Source organism: Equus przewalskii, chromosome 6 (genome assembly GCF_037783145.1).
Source record: "Equus przewalskii isolate Varuska chromosome 6, EquPr2, whole genome shotgun sequence".
In the NCBI taxonomy this organism is placed as follows: domain Eukaryota; kingdom Metazoa; phylum Chordata; class Mammalia; order Perissodactyla; family Equidae; genus Equus; species Equus przewalskii.
The window spans coordinates 68,361,548-68,382,706 of NC_091836.1; the positions used below are offsets into that span (position 1 = coordinate 68,361,548).

General features: G+C 39.0%; 1 protein-coding gene across 6 annotated transcripts in view; it reads right to left on the reverse strand.

The window, feature by feature from the left end:
- The window catches only part of UVRAG (UV radiation resistance associated), a 298,705-nt gene that overhangs the window by 135,858 nt on the left and 141,688 nt on the right, over window positions 1-21,159 (reverse strand). For all 6 annotated transcript variants that reach the window (XR_011541145.1, XR_011541146.1, XM_008515930.2 and 3 more), the window contains one exon: window positions 20,862-20,988. Coding sequence is in view for 4 of the 6 variants with exons in the window: in XM_008515930.2 (XP_008514152.2) it covers window positions 20,862-20,988 (127 nt within the window). In the remaining 2 variants the exon portion in view is untranslated. The remainder of the gene's footprint in view (window positions 1-20,861; window positions 20,989-21,159) is intronic.

Genomic DNA, 21,159 nt, shown 5'->3' on the forward strand with positions numbered 1-21,159 from the left:
CATGGATGGACTCTGAGGGTATTATGTTAAGCCAAACAAGCCAGATAGAAAAAACAAACACTGTATGATTCCACTCACACGTGGAAGATAAACAAACACATGGACAAAGAGAACTGTTTAATGGCTACCAGGGGAAAGGGGGTTGGGGGTGGGCACAAAGGGTGAAGGGGCACACCTATAAGACAACTGACTAATAATAACATACAACTGAAATTTCACAATGTTGTAAACTATCATAACCTCAATACAAATTTTTTTTGATTGAATGCTTAACATTGTTTGCAGGGCAACAGAGAAAGAAAAGGGCGTGCCTCTTCTTTTACTGTTCATCTGGGGGTTGATTCAGTACAATCAGAAACTGAGCTAGATCGGGGTTTTGTTGCTGCCATGGATACCATCAGTGCATTACATTCTTCAAACTTCCTCTGACTTTTCCTTTTTGGGGATGGTGGTGGTGAAGATGGTTTGCCAGAGGTTTTTCTCAATGAGCTGTTTGATCCTCAGATTTAGGTATTCTCTGTGAACCTGCACCTAAGTAAGGGTGTCTCACCAGGCTCTTGCCACTCAAGTGGTAAACTACCGTGGTTTGTTATTCTCTGCTTTCTAGTCTGGTTGGGGAGGAGGGTAGGAAGTTTCTGTGTGTCCTGGTTAACCAGGCACACCCTGTGTCCCTGGGTATCAAAGTAGGACTTCCTCAGCTGTACTACCTCTCCCCTGGCGATGGGAGATGTCTAATAGTCCAGGTACAACACAGTTTCCAGCCCCATCTCCAAGGGTAGCGGGTATTTCCTTTTTCTTCCTCCAGGCACAATAGGTTTTCATCTGTACCCTGGGAACTGCAGGGTTTACGCTCTTCCCCTAGAGGCCTAATGCTTTTGTTCTTAGGGATGAAGGGTTATGCTTTTCTTGCAAAAGAATCCACTGCCCTCCTCCAGACTACACCACAGAGGGAGGCTTTCTACAATTTTCTGAGCTGCCTCCAATTTTTCTTGTGAATATCCAAGGTAGGTCCATGCAGAATAAACTGCAAGCAGGTGTGATTGTATCTGCTCTAGTCTCACTGTAACCACCCTTGGTGGTTAGCAATTTGTTAAAAATTGTAGCTGAATTATTTTACCTTCTTACACAGTGGCCCCAGCTTCCTCCCACGCTCTGACTGCTAAATCAGTCCTCACATCCTGTCTCTGCTTGGAGACACCCATCCTTCCTTACATATCAGGCTACTTGGTTACCCTACTACCTTAGCTCTCTGATAGCTTCAAGAAAAGTTAAGATTTTGTACATTATCCAGCTTTCTCTTGCTCTTAGGGTAAAAGTGAAGCTCCTTCTTCCTTTCCACATCCTATGCAGAGGCTGGACGTCAAATCTGAGGATATTACTCTGAGCTTTTTAAAGCTCTTCTCTCTTCTTTGTATTTTCTGTTTCTTTTGGGGAAGCCATTCTGGTTGTTCAACTTGATCTCATTTATACTGTTTTCCTCAGATATCTGATGACCGTTGGTTTTCCCCTTCAAATCCATTAATCAGTGATTAGATTGACTAATACAGGCAATCAGTGCAGGTCTCCTTTGAAGCTATGAAGATCTATTTACATAAAAGCCTTCATCTTTGAGTGCCAGCTCAGGGTAAGCAGGCATGCCCCGTTGACAATCAGGCTTTCCTTTAGAGCACAGATGCTGGGAGAAGGGAGTACCTGTACTTTAAACCACCACAACGGTCAAATAAGGAGAACCGTACCTTGTGGTTGTGTTACTTTAGGGTATTTCTCTCCTAAGTAGAGCTGCCTTTTATGGTTTCCCTCTGGGCCAACTGTAAAAGGTCACAGTCAGACTCTGCTCCACCTTTCTATGTCAAACCCGTACCACGGGACCTAACCAGGTCAAGAACCCATTATTCTTAGAAGGCAGTTGAAGCAAATGTTATAGGAAGTTACTCCAGATTCACAGAGGAAAGAAAATGGGTCAGTAGGCCCAGCTACCCTAATTACTACTCCACCGTTCCTGATTTCTATACTTGGAAATTCCAAGCTGAGGCCTCTGAGAGCTCTACCAGAAACCCCCACTGCAGCCTTTATCATCTGTGTTCCAGGCTGCAGTTTCTCTCCACTCTAGTTTATTCACCAATACAATCTTATCAGTTCTGTGTCTTTGAGAACTGTGTCAAAATCTTTGCTATTCTGATGGCACCCTCTTTTATTTTCACCATCACCATGGATTTATTCTTTATGCGAGTATCTTTACTATCCTATCAACGGGTCACTGAAAGGGAGAGAAAGCAAATGCACGTGTTTGGTTTACTATAATCCAAACGTGCTTCCGAAACGTCTGGCCCCGTGCAGGCACACACCAGCGTTTCACTGTTAAGATGGCCCCTCTGTTCAGCGAGAAGGCAAATCAAGCACTTTAATAACCAAATGTCAATGCTGTCTCCTGTATATCTAATACACGTAAAGAATATGAATCTCGCTTCTATCAACAAAACAAAACACAGACTCTCCAGGCTCTCTCTCACCAGAGAGTCTGGTCTCAGACTGGCCAATGGCCAGCTGTCAAAATTACAGTTAAAACCAATAAACTGTCATTCTTCTGGTTTTTCTACGTCAAGGCAGATAACCAAAAAGCAATATACTCTGACTATTTTAGTTTCCCTCCCTGCAGAAATGTCTTTACTGTACTATGATTTATGATGCTGCCCTTCTTAAGGGTTAATAAATATTTTTTGCTGTAACTTTTGCAAAATTGCAATCGACTATATTTCATATGATATTTAATATCCTGCAAATAAGAAACTGCATTCTAAACTCCTCTCGGAATTTAGTGCCAAGATAAGATTTTTTCTCCCCGAAGAAGTGATACACTTCCTTCTAAGAGGCAATGGAAAGCAACTGATGCCTTTCATAACTCTCCACAACTGGCTGGATGACTAAGAAGGTCAGAGCTAATCTTAGAGCTTAAATACAACAGGCAGATGCTGCGGGAGGCAGAGTGCTCTAGTGGGAAGCCCATGGACTTAGGGATCAGAACAGATCTGCTAAAATCCTACCTACACCACTTTCCAGACTCTAGACGTGTCTCAACTTCTCTGAGCTTCATCTTCCTCATCTGTAAAATGGGAATAAGCTCACTTTTGTTCCATATTTGCATTCTCTCAACCTGCCCTTCCCCATGAAGCTCTAAGAAGGTAGAGAAAATTAAACTAGTCTGACTGATTTTACTTTAAAAACAATAACCACAAAGTACAAACAGGCACACTGTCCAGCAATTCTCCCACAATTCTCACATTAGTTTGCTTCCCACTCTGACAGATGACTATCCCATCCATTCCCCTCAAGCCTTACACCTCCCCTAAATCCAGTGTAAGGACCTCATCTCCTACTGCCATGAAATAACAGAAGGATTCCTACACAGTCCCACCTACTACCTAACATGGAGACGCACCTGCCCCTGTGCCATTTTATTAGCCTGCTCCTCCTGTGCAACGGATAAGGCAAATATCTTCATTTATACTCTGAATTTCTCCTCATTCCAACCGCATCTTACACTATCCTCTTCCTAACAAATTATGTTCCAGCTACAACGGCCTCTTGTCTATTCCACGGTCCAAGCCTTTCCTAGGTGCAAGCCTTTTCACTTGCTGTCGCCTCTGCTGGCACTCCAGCAGTTCTTATCTTGCAAGACTGAGCTTCTGAAGCAAACCCTGTCTGAGTACCACCTGTGAAAACAGTCTCCAGGGACCGGCTCGGTGCTGTCATAGTTCAGTCGGCATGCTCCGCTTCAGCTGCCTGGGGTATGCAGGTTTGGATCCCAGGTGCAGACCTACACACCGCTCATCAGCCATGCTGTGGCGGCATCCCACACACAAAATGGAGGAAGACTGGCACAGCCGTTAGCTCAGGGACAATCTTCCTCAAGCAAAAAGAGGAAGACTAGGGGCCGGCTCAGTGCAACAGCAGTTAAGTTCGCGTGCTCCTCTTCGGTGGCCTAGGGTTTGTCAGTTCAGATCCCAGGTGTGGAGCTACACGCCACTTGTCAAACCATGCTGTGGTAGGCGTCCCACATACAAAATAGAGAAAGCTGGGCACAGATGTTAGCTCAGGGACAATCTTCCTGAGCAAAGAGAGGAGGATTGGCAGCAGATGTTAGCTCAGGGTTTATCTTCCTCAAAAAAAAAGACGAAGATTGGCAACAGATGTTAGCGCAGGGCCAATCTTCCTCACCGAAAAAACAAGGTCTCCCATAGTTATCTATCATCACAGCTTGTTTCTAGCACGTGTCACAATCTAATATTTAGTTTATTTGTTGGTTTGTTTACTGTCTTAATCACTAGTTCAGTACCCAAAATTGAAGTCTTAATTAATTCTTCCCAACCCTCTTTACCCTAATACCTGCTTCTCCTCCAGTATTTGTCTTGATGAATGGTTTAATCATCTAGCTAGTTGTCCAAGCCAGAACCTGGGAACTATGCTAAACCCTTCTCTCTCCCTTTCTCCTCCTAGCCACTAAGCCATTAACAGTAAAGTCTATCATCTCAACATCTCTTAACCATACACTCCCTCCTCCCTTTACATTCTCAGCCCCTTTAGACTTTAATTATTACTGTAATAACTTCCTGACAATTCTCTACCTTCAACTCTTCAAAGAGAACTTTCTAAATCATACATCTAATCTCCATTCTGCATCACAGTCATCAATATAGTCCTATCTACTTTTTGTCTTTGAGAAATTTGCTTAAGTTATTTCAGCAGATCTTCACACCTTTCAACATAAACTTCCTTTATGGTTAGGTCTTCCTTTCTCTCTCCAGCCTGTCCTATGGGCCCTTACTGAAATGTATCCTTAGTTGAAGCTTTGCTGGAATCAGCCTCAGTTCTGTAATCTACCTCCATGCCTCTGTATAAACTGCTCCCTCTACCGGGAAAGACTCATCTCCTCCTCCTACATATTCTTTTAGACACAGATTAAGTGTCACCTCCCTTACCTAGGGTTCTGATCTTCAGATGCTCATCTTCTGTGTTCCTGTGATACCCTCTACATATATCTGTCACGTAGCATCAGACCTGTCATTATGTTTTTAACATCTTACACAGTGCCTGGTTCTTCATAGGTGTTCCATAAATGACGAATAAAGGAACTGACAAAGGTGTATCACACACACTCAATCCTCTTCCCACTTCCTTTATGCGCCTTATGATCTCTTTTTTTTTATTGAGTTATTGATAGGTTACAATCTTGTGAAATTTCAATTGTACACTGATGTTTGTCAGTCATGTTGTAGGTGCACCACTTCACCCTTTGTGCCCACCCCCACCCCACCGTTCCCCTGGTATCCACTAAACTGTTCTTGGTCCATAATTTTAAATTCCTCATATGAGTGGAGTCATACACAGATTATCCTTCTCTAGTTGGCTTATTTCACTTAACATAATTCTCTCAAGGTCCATCCATGTTATTGCAAATGGAATGATTTTGTTGTGTTTTGCAGCTGAGTAGTATTCCATTGTATATATGTACCACATCTTCTTTATCCATTCGTCTGTTGCTGGGCACTTAGGTTGCTTCCATGTCTTGGCTATTGTAAACAGTGCTGCAATGAACATTGTGGTGCACAGAACTTTTGGGATTGCTGACTTCAAGCTCTTTGGATAAATACCCAGTAGTGGGATGGCTGGATCGTATGGTAGTTCTATTTTCAGTTTTTTGAGGAATCTCCATACTGTTTTCCATAGTGGCTGCACCAGTTTGCAGTCCCACCAGCAGTGTATGAGGGTTCCTTTTTCTCCGCAACCTCTCCAACATTTGTTGCTATTAGTTTTAGATATTTTTGTCATTCTAACGGGTGTAAGATGATATCTTAGTGTAGTTTTGATTTGCATTTCCCTGATGATCAGCGATGATGAGCATCTTTTCATGTGCCTATTGGCCATCCGTATATCTTCTTTGGAGAAATGTCTGTTCATGTCTCCAGCCCATTTTTTGATTGGGTTGTTTGATGTTTTGTTGTTGAGTTGCGAGAGTTCTTTATATATATGGATATTAACCCTCTGCCAGATATATGACTTGCAAATATTTTTTCCCAGTTAGTGGGTTGTTTTTTTGTTTCACTCCTGTTGTCATTTGCCTTGAAGAAGCTCTTTAGTCTGATGAAGTCCCATTTGTTTCTTCTTTCTATTGTTTCCCTTCTCTGAGAAGGCATGGTGTCCGAAAAGATCCTTTTAATATTGATGTCAAAGAGTGTACTGCCTACGTTTTCTTCCAGAAGCCTTATGGTTTCAGGTCTCACCTTTAGGTCTTTAATCCACTTTGAGTTTATTTTGGTGAATGGTGAAAAAGAATGGTCAATTTTCATTCTTTTACATGCGGCTTTCCAGTTTTCCCAGCACCATTTGTTGAAAAGACTTTCTTTTCTCCATTGTATGCCCTCAGCTCCTTTGTCAAAGATAAACTGTCCATAGATGTGTGGTTTTATTTCTGGGCTTTCAATTCTGTTCCATTGATCTGTGCACCTGTTTTTGTACCAGTACCATGCTGTTTTGATTACTGTAGCTTTGTAGTATGTTTTGAAGTCAGGGATTGTGATGCCTCCCGTTTTGTTCTTTTTTCTCAAGATTGCTTTAGAAATTTGGGGTCTTTTGTTGCCCCATATGAAGTTTAGGATTCTTTGTTCTAATTCTATCAAGAATGTCATTGGGATTCTGATTGGGACGGCACTGAATCTGTAGATTGCTTTAGGTAGAATGGACATTTTAACTATGTTTATTCTTCCAATCCATGTACATGGAATGTCTTTCCATCTCCTTATGTCGTCATCCAATTCTCTCAGAAAGGCCTTGTAATTTTCATTATATAGGTCCTTCACTTCCTTAGTTAAATTTACCCCAAGGTATTTTATTCTTTTTGTTGCGATTGTGAATGGTATTGTATTCTTGAGTTCTTTTTCTGTTGGTTCATTACTGGAGTATAGAAATGCTATTGATTTATGCAAATTGATTTTATACCCTGCAACTTTGCTGTAGTTGTTGATTACTTCTAACAGTTTTCCAATGGATTCTTTGGGGTTTTCTATATATAAGATCATGTTGTCTGCAAACAGCGAGAGTTTCACTTCTTCCCTCCCTATTTGGATTCCTTTTATTCCTTTTTCCTGCCTGATTGCTCTGGCCACGAGCTCCAGTACTATATTAAATAAGAGTGGTGATAGAGGGCATCCTTGTCTCGTTCCTGTTTTCAGGGGGATGGCGTTCAGTTTTTGCCCATTGAGTATGATGTTGGCTATGGGTTTGTCATATATGGCCTTTATTATGTTGAGGTAGTTTCCTTCTATGCCCATTTTGTTCAGAGTTTTTATCATAAATGGCTGTTGGATCTTGTCAAATGCCTTCTCTGCATCTATTGAGATGATCATGTGGTTTTTATTCCTCAGTTTTTTGATGTGGTGTATCACGTTGATTGATTTGCGGATGTTGAACCATCCCTGTGTCCCTGGTATGAATCCCACCTGATCCTGATGTATGATTCTTTTGATGAATTGCTGAATTCTGGTTGCCAAAATTTTGTTGAGAATTTTCGCATCTATGTTCATCAGTGATATTGGCCTGTAGTTCTCTTTTTTCGTGGTGTCCTTGTCAGGTTTTGGTATCAGCGTGATGTTGGCCTCATAGAATGTGTTAGGAAATGTTCCATCTTCCCTAATTTTTTGGAATAGCTTGAAAAGGATAGGTATTAAATCCTCTCTGAAAGTTTGGTAGAATTCCCCAGGAAATCCATCTGGTCATGGGGTTTTACTCTTTGGGATGTTTTTGATTGCTGTTTCAATCTCTTTCCTTGTGATTGGTCTGTTCAAATTGTCTGCCTCTTCTTGAGTGAGCTTTGGGAGATTGTAGGAGTCCAAGAATTTATCCATTTCCTCTAGGTTATCCATTCTGTTGGCATATAGTTTTTGGTAGTATTCTCTTATAATCTGTTGTATTTCTGCAGAGTCTGTTGTTATTTCTCCTCGCTCATTTCTGATTTTGTTTATTTGAGCTTTCTCCCTTTTTTTCTTTGTTAGTCTGGCTAGTGGTTTGTCAATTTTATTTATCTTCTCAAAAAACCAGCTCTTTGTCTCATTGATCCTTTCTACTGCCTTTTTCGTTTCAATAGTATTTATTTCTGCTCTGATTTTTATTATTTCTCTCCTTCTATTGACTTTGGGCTTCATTTGTTCTTTTTTCTCTAGTTCAGTTAGGTGTGCTTTAAGGTTGCTTATTTGGGATTTTTCTTGTTTGTTAAGATGTGCCTGTATTGCGATGAATTTTCCTCTTAATACAGCTTTTGCTGTATCCCATATGAGTTGGTACGGCATGCTATCATTTTCATTTGTTTCCAGGTATTTTTTGATTTCTTCTTTAATTTCTTCAATGATCCATTGCTTGTTCAGTAGTGTGTTGTTTAGTCTCCACCTCTTTGTGCCTTTCTCAGCTTTTTTCTTGTAATTAATTTCTAGCCTTATAGCACTATGATCTGAGAAGATGCTTGTTATTATTTCAATTTTTTAAATTTGTAGAGGCTTGCCTTGTTTCCCAACATATGGTCTATCCTAGAGAATGTTCCATGTGCACTTGAGAAGAATGTGTATTCAGCTCTTTCAGGGTGGAGTGATCTATATATGTCTATTAAGTCCAATTGTTTTAGTTTTTCATTCAGCTCCACTATTTCCTTGTTGATTTTCTGTCTGGATGATCTGTCCATTGATGTGAGTGGGGTGTTGAGGTCCCCTACTATTATTGTGTTGTTTTTAACATCTTCCTTTAGGTCTGTTAATAGTTGCTTTATGAATCTTGGTGCTCCTGTGTTGGGTGCATAGATATTTATAAGCGTTATTTCTTCTTGATGAAGCGTCCCTTTGATCATTATATATTGTCCCTATGTGTCTTTCTTTACCTGTCTTATTTTGAAATCCACTTGGTCTGATATGAGAATTGCAACACCTGCCTTTTTTCCTTGCTATTTGCTTGAAGTATTGTCCTCCACCCCTTCACCCTGAGTCTGTGTTTGTCCTTGGGGCTGAGGTGTGTTTCCTGGAGGCAACAAATTGTTGGATCTTGTTCTTTAATCCATTTTGCCACTCTGTGTCTTTTTATTGGAGAGTTCAATCTGTTCACATTGAGAGTGATTATTGATGCATGTGGACTTAATGCTGCTAATCTGTCGCTCATTATCTTGTTTTCCTGTGTTTCTTTTCCTGTGTGCTTTAGATTACCCATTTAATACTGCAATTTCTTATGCTGGGTTTCTTAGATTTTTCCTTATCTATGATTTGTGACTCTGTTCTGTACTTTATTTTAGTGTCTACCTTGAAGTTTGTATTTAGAATCTCGTGTATAATATAGTCTATTCTCTGGTGGTCTTTTACCTACTTGACCAATACTGATTTAGACCCTTTGCTCTTCCCCTCCTAAATAATTATTTTCATTTTTCATTCCAACTCGTCTTATTAATTTGTAGTTAGAGTGCTAAGATCGTCCTTGTTTTGGTAGTTTCCTTACCTTTACCCTAATGCTATAATTGAATATTTGCTATCCTGTTCTGGTTCTATCCATCGGTCTCCCTAGTCTGTGGATTGTGTCCCCTTTCTCCCTTTTTTCTTTTTTCAGGTATGAGAGCCTTCTTGAGGATTTCTTGTAATGGAGGGCTTTTAGTTACAAATTCCCTTAACTTTTGTTTGTCTGGAAAAGATTTAATTTCTCCCTCGTTTCTGAAGGAAATTCTTGCTGGATAGAGTATTCTTAGCTGAAGGTTTTTATCCTTTAAAGCTTTGAATATGTCACTCCATTCTCTCCTAGCTTGTAGGGTTTCTGTAGAGAAATCTGCTGACAGTCTGATAGGGGCTCCTTTATAGGTTATTCTCTTTTTTTTCCTTACTTCCCTGAGCATTCTCTCCTTATCATTCCTATTTGCCAACTTTACTACTATGTGTCTTGCCGTAGGTCTTTTTACACTGACAAATCTAGGAGATCTAAAACCCTCCTCTACACACATTTCTCCATTGATCCCTAGATTTGGGAAGTTCTGTTCAATAATTTCGTTAAGCACACTTTCTGCTCTATTTTCCTTTTCCATATTCTCGGGAATTCCTATGATCCTTATGTTCTTACTCCTCATTGAATCCATTATCTCTCGGAGATTTTCCTCATTTTTTAAATTCTTAGTTCTCTTTCTTCCTCTGTCTGGTGCCATTCAGCCTGTCTGTCCTCGATTATGCTAATTTTCTCCTCTATGTTGTCTACACGGGCATTCAGGGAATCCGTATTCTGTTTTATCTGGTCCATCGTGTTTTTCATCTCAAGTAATTCTGTTTGTTTCTTCTTTATGATTTCAATCTCTTTTGTGAAGTAACTCCAGAACTCGGCTTGTTTCTCTATCTTTCTCTCTACCTCATTGAGTTTTTTGATTAAAGCTGCTCTGAACTCATTATCACTTAGTTTACCTAATTCCAAGTCCTCAGGACTTAATTCTGTGTTTTTATTGTTTTCCTTCTGGTCTGGGGCTTTTATAAATTGCTGGATGGTAGAGGAGTGGTTTTTTCGCATGGTGGTAGAATTCAGTTGCAGTTACAGCCTGTCGCCACTAGATGGGCGTCGAGAGCCACGTGTTACGAGCTCTCCGCCTTGGGACAAGATGGCTGCACCCACTGGCTTTGCTGGGGGGGAAGGGCTGTTACTCACACGCCCCCCGCCGGTCTGGGTTCAGATCAGTTCTGTTCTCTGGTCTCCCAAGCCCCTTGATTTATAGGGTCCCTGAGGACGGATGCTTTCCCCCCCGTCAGCGGGTCTCCACTGAATCAGCGTCAGGAGTCCTGGATGATCCCCCGGTCGTGCAGCCCCTCCCCCGCTCCTTCCCGACCCACGCCGCAGCGACGCAGACTCTAGGGGAGGGAGCGATGTTCTCTCCTACCCATTCCAGCGCCTCCAAGGCTGTAAGTAGGGTTTATGATCGCTGCCTTCTTTGTATTGTAGGTCTCTAATGAGCTGGCATTATGTTTATTCCCTGAAATTCAGTTCTTCCAATCTTTTGTTGTATTTTGGAGGGGAGAGAATCCCGGGTCAGCTCACCCCGCCATTTTGCTCCGCCCACCTCGAGGATGTTAATCCTTATGATCTCTTTTCAATCTATATTGAAATTGTAAATGTATTTTTTGTAAATACCACTTCCAATGTTTTCTAAGAGGTAAGTGGAGAAAAAATGATGACAAACCAAAATAAAATTCTGTCAGGTGGCTTATTTCTACACATCTATACTTTCCAGTGCAAAAGGAGGAGATCAAAATATGATAGCTTGCCTTTCCTATAATCCAGTCAAAACATTACTGGAATAAGTGATTACAAATATATGAAACCTGAATCATTCTAAAAAGAAAACCTGAGGTTTACTAAGGACTCACATTTGCCCTCCCTAGTGCCAAGTTGTCTGGCTTTATTGCCTTTCACAAGCTGCATATAATGCCAACAGTTAAAAGTAAAGAAACTTTAATAGCATATATCCCAGAGAAAAATTGTTCTTAGGTCCAGAAATTTTTGAAAGGCAGATATTAATAATTTTGAAGGAAGTCTGTTTAGGAATTTGTCAAATGGCTATAAAAAAAATCAGAAAACAGGGCCGGCCTGGTGGCGTAGGGGTTAAGTGCACACTTTCTGCTTCGGCAGCCCAGGGTTCACTGTTCCAGATCCCAGGTGCAGACATGGCACCACTTGGCAAGTCATGCCGTGGCAGGCGTCCCACATATAAAGCAGAGGAAGATGGGCACAGATGTTAGTTCAGGGCCAGTCTTCCTCAGCAAAAAGAGGAGGATTGGCAGCAGATGTTAGCTCAGGGCTAATCTTCCTCAAAAAGAAAAAAAAAATCAGAAAACATACATAGACTAATAAAATTTAAAATTTGCCATCATTTCAAAAAATATACCTTGAATTACAAAATTTGTGAGAAGTTATTTTTCAATTTCTGATCATGCGACCTAAGAAGGGGAAATTGCTAAACAGTGCTTAATAATGTCTTTATAACTCCAAATAGCAATCTACAACCTTTTGATAGAAACTAAACCACCAATTTAAACACACAGTCATGTGTCACTTAATGACAGGGATACATCGTGTGAACATCACAGAGTGCACTTACACAAACCTAGATGGTACAGCCCACTACACACCTAGGCTCTATGGCACTAAGTTTATGGGATCACCATTGCATACGCAGTCCATCATTGACCAAAAGGTCACTATGCAGCACACGACCATATGGTGTAATTCTTCTTTTATCTGAGATGAAGGCCAAAGGGCACAATAATTTACTCACCAAGCAGAAGCTAATTAAATAGAACTAACTAGATATATAGTTCACTTAATGACAATAAGAAATTATCACAACCGATAGAAACTTCATATAAAACCTTTTTTATTTTGGCAATAAAGGATCAAAACTTTTTATTCACTGAAATTACCAAGAGGAATTTCTTTCCCCAAATCTGAGCAATGAAATCTGACATATCTGACCTCTTCTACACACTATGTCACTAAAGGAATGTGCTTGTTTTTGCTCTTGGTTACCAAAATGAACTGAAGAATCTGTACAATAGGAGTTGAGTGGGGATGGTTAGAGGATTCCTATAGGTTGTTCCCACCAAATGGCTTTCCAGTTAATAAACACTATGTATAAACAAACTTGGGTCACAGAATCTTTTCTTTATTTTTGCATCTTTCATTGCTGGGAAGTAAATATCGTTGGCATCAAACTTTGAAAAATAAAGAAATTCATTAAAAAAAGGTTAACAGATCCCCACCCTTTTGCCAATCCTACCCTCCTAAGGTAACTAGAATCTCAGAGCCGCAGAAAATCTTGACTGTATAATTCAAAATTTTTCATCTGGTTTGTGAAAAGGAAATAAGCCTAAAAAGGCTGCAGGACTTGTCTAAGGACAAACTGACAGAGGGCAGATCTTTAAGTCAGATCTCTTAATCAACTAAAACGCAACCAAATCAAAGAAATCTTTGGGGAAAATTCACTTGACCCACCCTGTAAAAAGAAGGAACAAAGCAGCACAAAGTCCTCCACCTAACAGCCCACAGGCCAAATGGAAAACTCACACACCATCAGGCAGGCGATCCGATGGACACACACTAGAGGAAAGCAACAGTGATAATTCGTTTAGTGGAAACAAGATAGGCTTTGGGGTCAGAGAAATCAACATCTGAATTCAGATCTGTCACTTATTTGTGTGACCTAGGGAAATGTCTCCGAGCCCCAGTTTTTCTCATTTGGGAAAAGGGGCTGAAAATTATTATCTCTTAGGACTATTTTAAGTATTAAATGATATACCGTAAGTGAAATCTGGCATGTTGCAGGATTTCAATAAAAGTTATCTACTTCATGGGATTTACGTAAGATTTAAATGAATGTATTTTGCAAGGCTTTAGATAGTATGGAATAGTGAGAAAGGCACAGAATTTGGGACAAAATGGTCGACATCCCAACTTTACTGCTGTCTGTTTGTACGTGGCCACGTCTCTCACCTGCTCAGTATCTCACACGAGGAATGAAGATAACACTCACCACACTTAGCTTTCAGGGATGCTTTAAGGATCAAACACGATCATCTTTCTGCAAGCACTTTCTAACTATAACGTGCTACATATATGTTACCGTTACTAACAAGAAACTAACTGCGTTAAAAAGTAGCTTCTTCCTACAAAGATTAGGGAACTCTGCTTTTATAAAGTAAGTATCACTCCCCAGGCACCACTGAAGAGTTCTTGGATTTATCAACATTCATAAAATGCCTTTAGGTTCTACTAAACACATTTCCTTAAGAACAATGTTTCATCTAACATTTTCTAAACCAAATTTCAAGTAAACTAATTTAGATAGAATGTTGCTTCTCAAAGATTTGGGGGTTGAGCTCAGGCAAAAGATCCTATAAACCATCATATAATTATTTAATGGGAAGATTATTCAGCTTGAGACACTAATGAAGGGAAATCTGGTCTTTATTAAACATTATAAGTGAAACTACTAAAACCTGCCAGAAATGCAAATATATATATATTAATAAACATTAATACTGAAAAGATCAGCTCACAACCCAGCTGGAAGCTGCTGCAGACCACCTTTGAGGTGTGGCAAGGGGAAACCAATGCGTGTGGAGTAATGAGGCCCCTCAGAGTACGTGGCCATTCAGCAAGTCAGCAGTACAAATAGAAATTATCTTTTTGCCTCTTTCCAATAAATCATACTGCTGCAATAAGTTTTTATAAACAAAAATATAAAATATATAACAGGTACCTAGTTTCTTCCAAATGTTTAAACAAATTAATCCATATGGCACTATTATGAGCCGCTATCCTTACCGCACAGATGTGTAAAAAGATGCAGAAATTAAGTAATTCCTTTATGGTGGCTCAGAGGAAATCTGTTGCAAAGATTAAATACCATATATTACTGATTGTGTGTTCTAACTGAGCTACTCTACTCAGCCGAGTAGCAAGTGCCTAGATAAACAGCAAGTGCTAAAGAGAGGTCATAATACGTAGGAAGCCACTAGAAATAGTCATACAGCAAATCATTTTACTACTGGCCAGCAAACATACCTAATCAAAGCTGCAAACACAAGTGACAAATACATTTTTCCCCTTCATGGTATCAATACCAGTGACTTAAGTGCTTCTAAAATATCCTAACTTGGCTCAAGATTCATTAAATAGTCCATTCATGTATGTACAAGAACAATGTTCAAAACAAATGTACTTTTAGGAGACAAGAGTAAGTACGTCTCTGGTTAACTGGCACAATCACTATGAAGAACAGGGGTCCCCAACAAGTAGACTAGGATTTACTGGTACTTAAATTTGGTTATCTGTGTCTGCCCAGCCCCGCTTTCCAAGCACCAGTGCTGACCACCACAGTCTGCAGAAATTCCCAATGGCAGAAAAGTGCGGCCAATGGCAGCACTCTTTCTACTGCTTCTGTTCGAGACCAAAGTGCGAACATCAGATCCTAACCTTCCAATGATTTTAGAGTTCAGGGAAATACAAAATAACAGTCATCTCAAACACACATATAGAAGTAAGGAGAAAGCTCCTGAAATACAAAGTTAGTGTTAAAAATCAACAATTCTGACCCATCCTGGCAAATACACATTTAACTTGAACATTACTATCCTTTCTTTCTGTGATAAAATGGAGATACAAGAATGTGCTAATTCTGACTTGACTGTCAGAATTAAAACACTAGAATAAGTATCTACAAAATCCTCCTCTTTCTTTGCGGCATCGTTAAGACACCAGTAACTCTGAACACAGGCTCCGCTACAACTCGCCATAAGCTTGGGAAAGTCACTTCACCTCTCTGATACCTAGTTTCCTCATCTGTAAACTGGATAATAATATACAATAGCTTTATTATTATGAGGATAATGATAACACCTTTAATCCACAGGACTATTAGTAGGAACCAAATGAGATAAAGAAAAGAAAACACATAACACTGCCTGGCACCAATAAGCATTCTATAAACATGAGCAATAATTAGTATACTTCAATCTTTTAAATGAGATAGAACCAACTGTTTAGAAGTTCACCTGCTTATAGGCAACAGGCTTCTTGGGACTTCCCTCTACCATTAAAAGAAAAAAAACACAACCAGGAACACAATCGAAGAGCTGCACCTCCCTGTCTTTTACCATACGCTAGAGTAATCTGCATTCCATGGGGCTTTACACATCAGCTACAGGTAGTAGAGGGTAAGTCTTACACTGTGATTGAGAATTTTGGAATCAATACAAAGATTTTAATCCCACTATCACTTGTCATTGGCTGTGTGAACTTAAGTAAGGTATTTAATGTCTCAATGCGTCTGACCCTGACTTAAGAGTTTCCTCAACTGCGAACTGTAAATAATAATAGTATCCACCTCAAAAAGTTACTGTGGTGATTAAATAAAATCATAGCTACACAGTGATAAGTACTGTAATTGAAACATTGTACCTCTTATTATTAAATTACTCCTACTAGAAAAAGGCAAAAGCCCCTAAATCGTCTAAAACCCTATAGTGTTTTCCTTTTCAATATTGAGGATCTTGAAAAAGATATGCAGAAATACATGCTACAGGTGGCAGGCATCTTGAATGTAATAAACGTTGATGGTCCTTCTGAAGCACCATAAGAAATGTGTCCTTTCACAGAAGGTGAGACCTCTTAAAGCAGGTCTTGTATGTACACAACTACCTATTTATTTGGAGTCATTCTAACAGAGATTCCATGGAAATGGACTTCATTCACAATGTCTTACGATTTTAAACAACACTATCCTATTAGACTCTCATGTGTAAACGTCAATATGCAAGCTATATTGGAATGCAGATAGTTTTAACAATCACTGACAAACAATACGTACTTTTTCTATGGTATTTCTCATGAGAGTATCAGTTTTCCCAAATGAAGGTTAAGCTAGAAGCTACAGAAGGCTTCATTCTTTAGTAACATACCCGTGACATCAGACTGTTAAGCATGAAGTATGAGTCATTCATTCAACAAATATTCATTGAATGCTTACTATGTCCCAGGCACTACACCATGCCCAAAGAATATAAGTGTTTAACACAGTACCTGGGCAGTGCCTACCCTCAGAGATCTTACACTCTAGAGAAAGAAACAAACAATTACAATGCTATAATGGAATAATGCAGGGTGCTGTGGAAACACACAGTAGTACATCTAACCTAGGGGATAGATGAGAGAAGGAGAAAGGAGCTAGTGAAGCTTTCCTGGAGAAAGCAACATTTAAACAGAGGCTTAAATCCCAGTGAGAGAGACTAAAGCATACTGAATGAACTAAAAGAAGTTCTGCATGGCTGAAGCATTCAGACTGAGGTGGGCCAAAGGATGCCTTTGTAAATCATCTTCAGTCAGGACTTTATCTTAAATGGTACAGAAACCCAACAAAGTGTGATATAGGAAAAAGACAGAGGTATTTTGTTCCTATTTTTATAAGATCATTTCAATTTTACAACTAATCTGATCATCACATACATCCTTGCTACATAAAGTGTGGTCCACAGACCAGCCATATCAACAGAACTTAAAAGTCCGTTAAAACTCAGCAAGGCATAGTTACAAGTATTATTATTAACTCCATCTTAGAGATGAAGCTGAGTAATTAGACAAAGTTACACAGCTGGTAAATAATGAAGCCAGGATGAATCAAGACACTCAAATGAAAATCGATTCCTTTACCATCACAATCCCTGACTTCAAAATGTACTAAAAAGCCATAGTAATCAAAACAGCACAGTACTGGTACAAAAACAGACACACAGATCAATGGAATAGAACTGAAAGCCCAGAAATAAAACTGCACATCTATGAACAGCTAATCTTCAACAAAGGTGCCAAGAACATGCAAAGGAGAAAAGACGGTCTTTTCAACAAATGGTGTTGGGAAATCCGGACAGCCACATGCAAAAGAATGAAAGTAGACCATTATCTCATGCTATACATAAAAATAAACTCAAAATATAAGATAAGTCCTGAAACCATAAAACTCCTGGAAGATAATATAGGTAGTACACTCTTTGACACTGAACTTAAAAGAATCTTTTCGAATACCATGTCTTCTCAGACAAGGGAAACAAAAGAAAAAATAAACAAGTGGGACTTCACCAGACTAAAGAGCTTCTGCAAGGCAAAAGAAACTGGGATCAAAACAAAAAGACAACCCACCAATTGGGAGAAAATATTTGCAAATCATATATCCTACAAGGGGTTAATCTCCATAATATATAAGGAATTCACACAACTGAACAACAAAAAAACAAACAGCCCGATCAAAAAATGGGCAGAGGATGTCAACAGACATTTTTCCAAAGAAGATATCCAGATGGCCAATAAGCATACGAAAAGATGTTCAACATCACTAATCATCAGGGAAATGCAAATCAAAACTACACTAAGATACCACCTTACACCTGTTAAAATGGCTCTAATCACTAAGACTAAAAATAACAAATGTTGGAGAGGGTGTGGAGAAAAGGGAACCCTCATACACTGCTGGTGGGAATGCAAACTGGTGCAGCCACTATAGAAAACAGTATGGAGATTCCTCAAAAAATTAAAAAAAGAAATACCATATGACCCACCTGTCCCACTACTGGGCATCTACCCAAACAACCTGAAATCGACAATCCAAAGTAACATATGCACCCCCATGTTTGTTGCAGCACCATTCACAATAGCTAAGACATGGAAACAATCCAAGTGCCCATCGACTGATGATTGGATAAAGAAGATGTGGTATATATATACAACGGAATACTATTCAGCCATAAAAACGACAGATTCATCCCACTTGCAACAACATGGATGGACCTGGAGGGTATTACGCTAAGTGAAATAAGACAGACTGAGAAAGGCAAACACCGTATGATTTCACTCATGTGTGGAAGATAAACAAACACATGGACAAAGAAAACAGCTCAGTGGTTGCCTGAGGGATGGGGGTGGGGAGTGGACACAGGGGGTGAAGGGGAGCACTGATGTGGTGACAAACAAGAAATAATGTACAACTGAAATTTCACAATGATGTAACTTTTATGAACTCAATACAAAAAATCGGTAGAAAATATAAAGAAAAATAGACAAGCCCATTATTGTATTGAGAGTTTTAGTATGCTTTTGCCAGAAGTGATAGAATAATCACATAAAATTTTAGTAAGGATAATGAAAATTAAATACCACAATCAATAAATGTGACTATTTAACAAACAGAGCATACAGCACTGAACCACTTCAGATTACGCATTCTTTAAAAACTTACACAAAACACTGAGCAAAAGTTTACTACATACAGGGCCACAAAGCAAGTTTTATTAATTTGCAAATGATTTGCCTCATTATTTTTCTTTATTACAACCAAATAAAACTAGATACTAATTCAAAAATATTGCTTTAAAAATCCATTGGAAATAAAGTAAAGCACTTCTAAATAAGTTGTAAGTCAATGAAGTAACAAAAATTTAAAATATTAAAAAATGAAAAGAGGGGCCGGCCCTGTGGCCGAGTAGTTAGGTTTGCACACTCTGCGTTGGTAGCCTGGGGTTCGCTGGTTTGGATCCTGGGCATGGACATGGCACCGTGCATCAGGCCATACAGAGGTGTCGTCCCACATAGCACAACCAGAAGCATCTACAACCAGAATATACAACTAGGTACTGCGGGGCTTTGGGGAGAAGAAGAAGAAGAAGAAAAAAAGAAGACTGGCAACAGATGCTAGCTCAGGTGCCAATCTTCAAAAACAAGAATAAGCAAGGTGATCTTGAAGAAACAAGCTGAAGAACTTTAACAGACAGCAACACCAATTATAATATAAGAGAAATTCAAACAGGGAGATAATGGCAAAACAGCAGACAAAGAGATCAAGAGAACAGAGCAGACGGTCCTGTGACAGACACGCAAGTATACGGTCACCTGATTTATGACAAAAGTGAAACTGTGGTGCAATGGAGAAAGAATGGTCTCCAATAAATGGTGCTGGGTCAACTGACTATCTATATTAAAGACAGGAATCTTGACTCTTACCTTACAAGCAACCACAAAAAATCAATTCCTGATGAATCACACATACAAATGTAAAAAGCACAATAGCAAAGCATTTAAAAGAAAACATAAAAGAACATCTTTATGACATTAAAATAGGCAAATAATTCTCAAACTACACACAAAAAGCCTTAAATATAAAAGAATAGACTGATAAAAGGGAACTTCTGTTTATGTAAAGGTTTCATTAAAGAGTGAACTAGCAAGCCACAGAATGGGAAAATACATTTTTAATACATATTCAAAGAACCCATATCCATAATACATAAAGAACCCCTATAAAAAAATTGCCAAACCAATAAAAAAATGGGCAAAAGACTTCAACAGGTACTTCACAAAGGAGTGTATCCCAAAGGCATTCAACTTCATTGTCTTTAGGTAAATCAAAATTAAGACTGCAAGGAGATACTACAACATACCTATCAGAAAAGCTAAAATATAAAAGACAGAAAGTACCAAACACCAACAAGGCTGCGAGACGAGATCTGATGCACTGCTGGATGGAGGGGGGTAAACTGGTACAACCACTTTGGAAAACTTTTGGACACAATCTAGTAAAGCTGAAGAGGTGCACATCCTATGACTGTATAATTCTGCTCCTAGGTTTATATCCAACAGAAATGCATAAGAAATCTTCACTAAGAAACATGTACTAGAAAGTTGATGAAATCATTAACTGGAACAGTACCAAACTAGAAATTAGCAAAATGCCAAATGCAAGAATAAATTCCTATTCATACAATGGAATACTATTGGCAGTAAGAATGAACTAAGACTATACTACATGCAGGTAAGAATGAGTCTTACAAACAAAATGTTGAACTAAAGCCAGCACATAAAATGTACATATTATATGATTCTATTTGTATAAAGTCCAAAATTAGGCAAACCTAATCTTTGGTATAATAAGTCAAGGTAGTGGTTAGTCTGGCTGGAGATGTCCTGAATGGAAGAGAGCATGAGGAAGCTTCTGAGATTCTGGGGTCCTCATAATTCTGTTTCTCAATGGAGATTCTGACTATGTAGTATGTGTGTTCATTTTGAAAATTTAAAATATAATATCTGAGTATGTTTGTATCTGTATACTTTTCTGTATGTACCAATTTCAAATTACTTCAAGAAACACTTCAAAAATGAAAAAAAATTATATCCCCACATTTATGCAAAGATGACTATTTGAGCCTGTGGAGAAGAAAGGAAAACTACTGAATGTGAGGCTAGGCTGTTTGTGTGGTGTTTTTACTCACCTTTGTCCTGTAATGCAATTTGTTGCTTATGCAGTAATGCCACCTCCCGTCCCAAAGCTTTCTTCTGTCTTTCCAATTCATTTCGAAGCACCAAAATTTTTAATTGCAGGCACTCACTTTCTTTTTTCTAAATAATTAAAAGCACAGGTAAATTTGTGAATATAAAAGTCATGACTGAAGAAGTATACATTCACAATGTTTCAAAATGAACAATGGCTTAACGCACTTTAATACTTATTTACAATATGAGTAACTTAATTATCACCACCCATTATTAATGGAAAAAATATAGACGAAG